Source organism: Pristiophorus japonicus, chromosome 3, assembly GCF_044704955.1.
Source record: "Pristiophorus japonicus isolate sPriJap1 chromosome 3, sPriJap1.hap1, whole genome shotgun sequence".
NCBI lineage: Eukaryota > Metazoa > Chordata > Chondrichthyes > Pristiophoridae > Pristiophorus > Pristiophorus japonicus.
Genome location: NC_091979.1, coordinates 318965912 through 318976762, shown reverse-complemented (window position 1 = coordinate 318976762; position 10851 = coordinate 318965912). Strand labels below are relative to the sequence as shown.

Here is a 10851-nt window from a genome sequence, read left to right as displayed (position 1 = left end):
TGTACTGTTTTTTCTGCATAGTGCTACATGTAACGTGATTGGTGATCGGTATTGAAATGTATCCTGGAATCAAACAGGTTCGACCTTTTGGGCCAAGTGGTCTTTTTCAGTTGCTGAACCGGCCTATGTTTATAATAGGCTCCATGGGGTTCTGTGTCAGCACACAATGTTACTGTGTGACACCAGAATTTCCTGAACAGGAATGTTGCTTCTGAGTTTCCATTTCTCGGTTTAGTTTCTATTCACTTTCAGGAAATGATTCATAGCGATTAATGACTGAACGGTATAAATGAGCTGAAAAACAACACTCCAAACATTCGGTCAACTCACCATTGGAAGGACAGTTGGAGCTGACGAAAAAATTCAACACATTGTCCATCGATCAGCATTATGAGGTAAAGATCATTATAATAACTTCTGTATTTAAATTTACATGTAGACTATCGATCAAGGAACTAGTTTTCAGAAATAAAGTAGCTTACATTACAAAGCAGTTGAAATGCAGAGAGCTGGGATTAGTGGCTCACAGTGAGACACACAGATAAGGGAACACTGCTGCACCAAGACTGGTGATAGTCAGTAAACATGAGGCAAAAGGCAGACCTGTTCATAGGATTATAACTCAAACAACAATTTACATTATTTTTGACTTGGCTCTGTTGAAAGTACAAAGTTAAACTTGAATATTATACTGTCGTGGAAAGGCGTATTCTGTAAGTGCCCTCAGGTCATATCCAGAGTTTGAAGAAAGAAAGTTTCACTTTGTGTTCCATGGGAATCTAGAAGGGATCTACTAATGTAAAATAGTGATTTCCAGCACTTTCATATATCCAAACTAAAGCAACCTGAACTATAAAGCAAAGGGAGAGTACAGCATGGACTGGGATGGGGGGATGGACACAGCATGAAATGCAGGAGGAGAGTGCCAGCTTAAAGTGTGTAGGAGAAGGAAAAGTGCTGACTTACATTGAGAATGTGGGCGGGGGAGAAGAGTGCTGACATGAACTGGGGGAAAGGACAGGTGCAGCAGTTTGAACGGAGCAGCAAAGGGAGGAAAGCCACCATGAACTGGGGCAGGGGTAAGAATGACAGCTTGGATTGTGGGGGGAGGGAGACGAGAGCCAACAGGAACAAGAGGCAGGCGGAGTAGAGTGCAAGGAGAAGCTGGGATGGCTGGGGGATGAAATGTATCGACGTGAGTTTAACAGCAAGGAAGAAAGAATTTGTATTGATGTAACACCTTATCACACCTCTAAGAAATGTCCCAAAGTGCTTCACATTCAGTGAATTATTTTGCAGTGTAGTCAGTTGTTTTGTCGGGAAATGTGACAGCTCAGTTTGCACAATAACAACAACTGGCATTTATATAGCGCCTTTAACCTCGGAAAACATTCCAAGGCGCTTCACAGCAACGTAATCAGACAACAATGGACACCGAGGCAAAGAAGGAGATACTTAGAGGGTGGGGTAGATTTTAAGGAGATCTTAAAGGAGGAGAATGAGGTGGAGAGGTTCAGCGAGGGAATTCCAGAGTATCGGGCCTGTCTGGGCTGATGGCTCAGCCACCATCGGTGGGTGCAGTGGGGGATGGACACGAGCCCGAGTTAGAGGAACACAGAATTCACAGAGGATTATAGAACTGAAGGAGGTTACAGGGATACGGAGGGGTGAGGCTGTGAAGGGATTTGAACACCAGGATGAGAATTTTAAATGTGAGACATTGGTGGATCAGGACCCAATGTAGGTCAGCGAACACATGGATGGGTGAGCGGGACTGGTGCAGCTAGCAGAGTTTTAGATGGGCTGACATTTATGAAGGGTGGAAGTTGGGAATCCGGCCAGGAAAACATTGGAGTATCCGAGTCAGGTGGTGAAATTAAATGGATGAGCCAGGGGTGTATCAGGTGATTGGGTGGATGTAGACAGTCTTTGCGATGGAGAGGTTTTGGGCTCGGAAGCTCAGCACACAGCATGTTCCCAAAAATAGCAACAAGATGAAAGACCACCCAATCTGTTTCTGGTGGTGTTGCTCCAGGGAAGAATATTGGAAAATACAACTCCCTGCCTTTCTTCAAATAGTGCCATAGAATCCTTAATGTCCCCCTGAACCACTGGGACAGGCAGATGCTGCCTTGGTTTAACATCTTGCCTGGACGATGGTGTAGTGGAAGATTTGCAGCAGGGTAAGAGTCAATGCTGAAACTACCATTGTAATGGGCCTGCTTTTCAGTTTCTGCATGTTGGAGTGAGGAATGATCTAGGTCAGAGACAGCAGGGTCCCTGTGGAGGACCAGGTTAGAGATCCTATTTAGTAGTGAATTATTGGACTGCCAATGTGAGAGGGAGAGCGTTTTAGAATTAGCACTGACCTTTTTAGTGAGGTGAGTCCAATTGTGGAATGGAATACTAGAATGAGAAGGAGATGTAATTGGTGAACCAAGAGGCAGACCGAGTAGTTCAACCAATCCTACTGTTTGTTGCAGTAATTAATTCAAATTCGATCCGTGGTCAGGTACAGGAGGATGTGACTACGAGTGAGGAAGATATGAGGACTCAGGATGGAGTGATGGAGGAGCATCAGCCCATGCTCTTTTCCAACAGGTTCGAGGCTCTTACTCCCTGTATGGACATGAGCAGGGACTGCAGGAAGAATGAGCAAACTGACTACAGCACCGTGGTACAGGGGGAGTAAAAGAAATGTTGTAGTGGTGGGGACAGTATCATTAGGGGGACAGATAAGGTTCACTGCAGCCAAGAGCGTGAGTCCCGAAGGCTGTGTTGCCGGCCCGGTGTCAGGGTTAATGACATCTCCTCAGGGCTGGAGAGGAATTTGGAGTGGGAGGGGGAAGATCCAGTTGTCATGGTCCACTTGGGTACCAACGACATAGATAGGACCAAGACAGAGGTTCTGCTGAGAGAGTATGAGCAGCTAGGGGCCAAATTAAAAAGCAGAACCACAAAGGTAATAATCTCTGGATTAGGAAAAGGGGAGGTGCAACGAGACCTGGGTGTCATGGTACGTCAGTCATTGAAAGTTGGCATGCAGGTACAGCAGGCGGTGGTATGTTGGCCTTCATAGCGAGGGGATTTGAGTACAGGGGCAGGGAGGTCTTACTGCAGTTGTACAGGGCCTTGGTGAGGCCTCACCTGGAATATTGTGTTCAGTTTTGGTCTCCTAATCTGAGGAAGGACGTTCTTGCTATTGAGGGAGTGCAACAAAGGTTCACCAGACTGATTCCAGGGATGGCAGGACTGACATATGAGGAGAGACTGGATCAACTGGGCCTGTATTCACTGGCATTTAGAAGATTGAGAGGGGATCTCATAGAAACATATAAAATTCTGACGGGATTGGACAGGTTAGATGCAGGAAGAATGTCCCCGATGTTGGGGAAGTCCAGAACCAGGGGTCACAGTCTAAGGATAAGGGGTAAGCCATTTAGGACTGAGATGAGGAGAAACTTCTTTACTCAGAGAGTTGTTAACCTGTAGAATTCCCTACCGCAGAGAGTTGTTGAGGCCAGTTCATTGGATATATTCAAGAGGGAGTTAGATATAGCCCTTACAATTAAAGGGATCAAGGGGTATGGAGAGAAAGCAGGAAAGGGGTACTGAGGTGAATGATCAGCCATGATCTTATTGAATGGTGGTGCAGGTTCGAAGGGCTGAATGGCCTACTCCTGCACTTATTTTCTATGTTTCTATGTTTCTATTCCTACCCGAGCCATGAGCAAATTTATATAGGGTAAATAAGATCAGCGAGTTAAACACGTGGCTCAAAGACTGGTATGGGAGAAATGGGTTTTGGTTCATGGGACACTGGCACCAGTACAGTGGTCAGAGGGAGCTGTTCCATTGGGACGGGCTCCACACTTAGACTGTGCTGGGACTAGGGTCCTGGCAAATCAAATAACTAGGGCTGTAGAGAGGGCTTGAAGCTGATTCGGGTGAGCGAAAATTTAAAAAGTCAAAGAATAAGGAAAAGGCAATAGATCAAAGTTGCACTGGGGGAAATGAAAACCAGAGAGTGCCAGGAAGGGACAGAATGCATAAACATAAAGGTGTATCAGAAAGTGGGGTCAAAGTTGGAAAAAATGGTAATTTAACAAAAGAGATGGGGTGATGGCATAAATAGATACAAATGCATATGATATGATAGCCATTTCAAAACCGTGGTTGCAAGGTGACCAAGACTGGGAACTAGATATTCAGGGGTATTTGACAATTCGGAAGGATAGACAGAAAGGAAAAAGCCGTAGAGTGGCTCTATTAATAAAGGCTGAGATCAGTGCATTAGTGAGAAACGATATTGGCACAGAAGATCAAGGTATTGAATCAGTTTGGGTGGAGAGAAGGAATAATAAGGAGAAAAAGTCGCTGGTGGGTGTAGTCTATAGGCCCCCTAACAGTAGCTACACTGTTGGATGCAGCATAAATCAAGAAATAATGGAGGCTTGTAATAAAGGAACGGCAATAATCATGGGTGATTTTAAAGTTCATATTGATTGGACAAAGCAAATTGGCCAGGGTAGCCTAGAGATAGAGTTCATAGAGTGTATCCAGGATGGTTTCCTTGAACAGTACATTGCGGAACCAACCAGGGAGCAGGCTATCTTAGTTCTGGTACTGTGTAATGAGACATGATTAATAAATGATCTCATAGTAAAGGATCCTCTAGGAATGAGTGACCATCAATCAATTGAATTTCAAATTCAGTTGGAGGGTGAGAAAGTTGGTTCTCAAACCAGAGTCCTTAGCATAAATAAAGGAGACTACAAAGGTATGAAGGCAGAGTTGGCTAAAGTGGACTGGGAAAATAGATTAAAGTATGGGACAGTTGATGTGCAGTGGCAGACATTTAAGGAGATATTTCATAACATGCAACAAAAATATATCCCAATGAGAAGGAAAGACTGTAAGAGAAGGGGTAACATCCGTGGCTAACTAAGGAAATAAGGAATGGTATCAAATTGAAAAGAAGGGCATACAATGTGGCCAAGATTAGTGGGAGGCCAGAGGACTGGGAAACTTTTAAAATCCAGCAAAGAAGGTCTAAAAAAATGATAAAGAGAGGGAAGATAGATTATGAAAGTAAAATAGCACGAAACATAAAAACAGATGGTAAGAGTTTCTACAGGACCATAAAAAGGAAAAGAATGGCTAAAGTAAATGTTGGTCCCCTAGAAGATGAGACGGGGGAATTAATAATGGAGAACAGGGAAATGGCAGAGACGTTGAACAAATATTTTGTATTGGTATTCAAGGTAGAAGACACTAAAAACATCCCAATATTGGATAATCAAGGGGCTATAGGGAGGGAGGAACTTAATACAATCACTATCACTAATGAAGTAGTACTTGGTAAAATAATGGGACTAAAGGCAGACAAGTCCCCTGGACCTGATAGCTTACAGCCTAGGGTCTTAAAAGAAGTGGGCAAAAATTTTGCAGATCGAGTATAATGTGGAAAAATGTGAGGTTATCCACTTTGGCAGAAAAAATGGAAAAGCAAATTATAATTTAAATGGAGAACAATTGCAAAGTGCTGCAGAACAGGGGGATCTGGGGGTCCTTGTGCATGAAACACAAAAAGTTAGTATGCAGATACAGCAAGTAATCAGGAAGGCAAATGGAATGTTGGCCTTTATTGCAGGGGGGATAGAGTATAAAAGCAGAGAAGTCCTGCTATGGATGTACAGGTATTGGTAAGGCCATACTTGGAGTACTGGAGTGCAATTTTGGTCTCCGTATTTAAGGAAGGATATACTTGCATTGGAGGTTGTTCAGAGAAGGTTCACTCGGTTGATTCTGGAGATGAGGGGGCTGACTTATGAAGAAAGGTTGAATAGGTCGGGCCTATACACATTGGAGTTCAGAAGAATGAGAGGTGATCATATCGAAACATGTAAGATCATGAGGGGGCTCGACAAGATGGATGCAGAGAGGATATTTTCACTCTTCGGGGAAACTAAAACTAGGGGACATAGTCTCAGAATAAGGGGCCGCCCATTTAAAACAGAGATGAGGAGGAATTTCTTCTCAGAGGGTTGGAAATCTATGGAATTCTCTACACCAGAGAGCTGTAGAGGCTGGGTCATTGAATATATTTAAGATGGAGATAGACAGATTTTTGAGCGATAAGAGAATAAAGGTTTATGGGCAGTTGGCAGGGAAGTGGAGCTGAGTCCATGATCAGATCAGCCATGATCTTATTAAATGTTGGAGCAGGCTCAAGGGGACAGGTGGCCTACTACTGCTCCTATTTGTTATGTTCTTGTATCATTGGGAGTGGAGGTGTTTGAGGTGATGCTGCACATTGGGTGAGAAGTCTAAATGGCCACGAGCTGGTACATCAGCCAGCATGAAGGAGACCAGTGTAAGTACAGCTGAGATTTGCAGTCATCCCTTTACCGTTAGCAGTGGTTTTTGCAGAGATTTCATGGTCAGTGGGTCCAGGAGTCGGGAGAAGGCTTTAGTTAAAGAAACCGGAGAGAGGGGAGGGGGTGACACAGCCAGTCTGAGACGGGTTTTGATGAATTTTGTTCTCTTGCAGCAACACACAGAAGGATTTGTTGAAAGTGAGTCTCGATTGGCTTCAATGTCACTTCACATGGGGCCCACAGAAAGAAAACATTGACTTGGACGACATGAAGTATAGATTGCAAGATTCAATACAGGCTGGTGTGAAATATCAGGCCAGGTCTTACAACCACCTCGCTTTTGTAAACTGTCTGCAAGGCAACTGTGAAGAGGCAATTCAAAACTTAAAGGAAGCTGAAAAGATTCTGAGGGAGAACCATGAACATGAATTTGAAAGAAGAAGCATCATCACCTATGGAAACTATGCCTGGGTATATTATCACATGGGCCAACTGACAGAGGCCCAGTCCTACCTCGACAAGCTGGAAATGATCTGTAAACAATTTACTGATGGCTCTCGGTATACAGCACTGATACCTGAAGTATACGGGGAGAAGGGTTGGTCACTGTTGAAATCTTCCAGGAAATATTATGAAGAGGCAAAGGAATGTTTTGAGAAGGCTCTGGAGGAAGATCCTGATGACACTGAATGGAACGTTGGCTATGCGACTGTTCTGTTCCGTCTGGAAGGGTTTTCTAGTACCCCAGAGAGTGGTGACCGCAGCCAATCAGTGAAGCGGTTACAACGTGTGCTGGAACTTGATCCAGATGACTCTGTAGCCATGGTAATGTTGGCTCTAAAACTACAAGAGTTCAATCAAAAGGAGGAAGCACTGAAATTAGTTGAACAAGCATTGCAGAAGTCCCCTGATCTTCCATATGTAACTCGTTACGCAGCAAAATTTTACAGAAGAGAAGGAAATGTGGAAAAAGCTGTGGAGCTATTGAAGAAAGCATTAGAAATTAGCCCAAACTCAACCTTCATACACCACCAAATAGGTCTGTGTTACAGAAAAAAACTATTTCAACTGATCAAATATCCAGGCAGCAAAGACCCTCGCAATGCTGCTTTTCAACAGAAAGCTGAGTTGATCAAACTATGCAAGTACCATTTTGAAAAGGCATTTGAGCCCCGCCCATTAACATTTATTTGTGCACAACTGGATTTTGCAGAAATCTGTTCATTAAATGGAGAATATCTCAAAGCAGAGGAGATTTACAGTAATCTACTGAAATTAGATGATTTTCATCCTGATAATAAGCAGGCAGTATATGCGCAGTTTGGGTTATTTGAACTGCATCACAAAAGATCTGAATCAAATGCCATCAGCTATTTTCTGGAAGGACTTAAAATCCAACGTGACACAGTGGAATGGCAATTGTGTCGCGAAAACTTGAGAAAGATTGCAACAAAACAAATTGACAGGAATCCCAGAGACAGCAAGGCCTTTGGTGTTCTTGGGTTACTGCACCAGCTGGATGGGGAGAAGTGTGAAGCTATTGAGTGCTTTGAAAAGGCCTTGGAGTTTGATTGTGACAATGAAGAATATCTAAGTGCTCTTTGTGAATTACGCCTTTCTATCTAAATCAACGACTCTCCCAGCTAAAACGAAACACAGCGGGTAGAGTTTCTGCTTTGGGTGCAAATTGCACTTGAAGTTACGCTGGTTAGCTTACAGTTTAAGTTTCCACTAAATGCATTTGCTTAATTACAAACGTAAAATCTTCCAAGAACCAGTGCAGTCAGTCAGTGTAACAGAATATAATCAGTTATTTTTTGCATTAAAAATATTCATTGATATATTTAAGAGTGGCAATTGGTGCAGCTTTATTGATACAGCTGAAAATGGATGTAACCTGCAAAATTAAATATTTTTAGTCAGTCTTTCAGCTGTGCTTTACCTGATTTAAGGTGATGTAAATGGCTTTAAAATCTACACTGAACCAGTTATAAGTTTTATTGTTGTACACTAGTCAGACTTTTAATAATTTAAATATTTTTAAGATGTAAAACCTATTAAATTGTGCCTACTAGTGCCTGGGCACCTCAGAAAACCAGCTCAATTTGAAAACGCTCCTCGAAAGGTTGCAAATGGACGCAATGGGCGGAAACTCACCATCCTCGTTATTTCTATCTGGGGGTGTGACCAGTTTTGTGGGCGGCGCCAGCTTCGGACAGAAAGCTTTTTAAACCAGGGTTAAAGATCCCGGAAATCTCGGTTGATGCTTGACAGAACTTATGCTCGAGTTTCTGCGATCTTTTACACTGGTTCGGCCGATTTCACCCGGATTGTGCAATTTCCCTGCTACACGGGATGGCCGGTATCATGCCTGAAGAAAGATTAATTTCTCTCTCTCTCTGTGTAACGAGCCGCCCGCAGCTCCCTGATTTGCAGCCTCTTCAATGGATGGGGAACAACAGCCTGTCGGGTGAAGCAACAACCGCGGGCCCTTTGCTCAATAAAACCTGGCGGGACAGCATCAGAGTCCTGAATAAGAGATGAATTATTGTTTGGTGGGGGACAGGATGAGTGCCAGTGCTCCTTCAGAATAATGTGGGCTTAATTTTATTCATCCCACTGCTGACAAGGAGCCTCAGTCACTGACATTGTTAAAACGGGATGGTCGGTATCACGTCTGAAGAAAGATTATGTTCTCTCTCTCCCTGTAACGAGCCGCCCGCAGCTCCCTGATTTCCTGCCTCTTCAATGGAAGCGGTTAATTTCCACCACGGCTAAGGGATATAAAAATAAGTTAAAATGATGAAAAATAATAAAGCTTTATAGTTGCAGATACAGATTTCCCAATGAGAAATGTTAATTTGCTGTAATATCAGAGATTGAGTGTTAAAATAACCAATAAAAAGATACTACAACTACAATTTTATTTGTGTCATTGATCTGTGCTAATGCTGACAGTAAGTGTCACTCATAATCCACACTTTGTGATGGTGAACTGTACCAGCTCTGTAAGGAACATTCAGACCAGCCTTTAACACAGGCAGTAAACTGAACAGCTGTTGATTGTGGAGTGACACATGGCCCTTACACTGCTAGCTGTAGCCACAGTGCTATTAGAGAAAGGTGAGGGAGGAATAGTTGGGAAGATCCAGAGGAATGGGACAATGGAAGAATCTAACATTGGGAGAGGCTGCAGACGCCTCACATCATATTTAGACCTATTGGAAAAGCAGCCCCTGGAAGGGTTCAGCTTTTCTGTGGAGGTATTGTCCCAGGTCTGTGCAATGCTGGAAACTAGTTTTAAGGTATTGGAGGGGCTGCACAGACACCTGTGTGTGGGAGGGCGGAGGTGGGGGGGGGGTAAATTGGACAGCCCCGAAGACATAAGAACATTCAAAATCAGAGCAGGAGGAGGCCATTTGGCCCTTCGAGCCTGCTCCGCCATTCAATGAGATCATGACTGATGTACCTCAATTCCACCTTCCCGCACTATCCCCATATCCTTTAATTCCCTTTATTCCCAAAATTTTATCGGCCTCTGTCTTGAATATACTCAACGACTGAGCATCCACAGCTCTCTGGGGTAGAGAATTGCCAAGGTTCACACCCCTTTGAGTGAAGACATTTCTCCTCATCTCAGTCCTAAATTGCCTATCCCTTATTCTGTGACTGTGACCCTGTGTTCTAAATTCCCCAGACAGGGAAAACATTTACCCAGCATTAACCCCCCAGCATTAACCCTGTCAAGCCCCGTAAGAATTTTATATCTTTCAATTTTTCAATTGTGTGAAAACAAATTATCTTTTTTTCACGGGGAACTCTTTTTGGAGCAAGGGAAGAACATTTCCGGTCAAAAGGACTGCTTCTCCCGCTACAATCCCCGGCCGAAAGGACTGTTCCCCACTGGCTGGACCCACTACAATCTCCCGAAAGGACTGTTCCCCACCGGCTGGACCCACTACAATCCCCTGAAAGGACTGTTCCCCACCGGCTGGACCCACTACAATCCCCCCGAAAGGACTGTTCCCCACCGGCTGGACCCACTACAATCCCCCGAAAGGACTGTTCCCCACCGGCTGGACCCAGTACAATCCCCCCGAAAGGACTGTTCCCCACCGGCTGGACCCACTACAATCCCCTGAAAGGACTGTTCCTCACCGGCTGGACCCACTACAATCCCCTGAAAGGACTGTTCCCCACCGGCTGGACCCACTACAATCCCCTGAAAGGACTGTTCCCCACCGGCTGGACCCACTACAATCCCGGACTGAATGGCCCCCCCGGTCACCCTGCGAGTTGAAGTTCAGGAGCCGGAGGGCCATTCGGCCGGAGATTGCACCGGGTCCCGCCGGTGGGGAGCAGTCCTTTCAGGGGAGTGGGTTTCAGCTTGCATCAGCATCTCTGGTTGTCGTGGCAACTTCAGCTTTTTGCGCATGCCCAGAGAGTTTTTACCGTAGACTTGTAGCTCCGC

General features: G+C 44.4%; 1 protein-coding gene across 1 annotated transcript; it reads left to right on the top strand.

Moving 5' to 3' along the window:
* The first annotated feature begins 256 nt into the window (after window positions 1-256).
* On the top strand, window positions 257-8307 carry LOC139259606 (interferon-induced protein with tetratricopeptide repeats 5-like). Its single transcript, XM_070875094.1, has 2 exons — window positions 257-395; window positions 6554-8307. The coding sequence occupies exons 1-2, from the start codon at window positions 391-393 to the stop codon at window positions 8004-8006; spliced, it is 1458 nt and encodes a 485-aa protein (XP_070731195.1). The 5' UTR covers window positions 257-390; the 3' UTR covers window positions 8007-8307.
* The last annotated feature ends 2544 nt before the right edge of the window (window positions 8308-10851 follow it).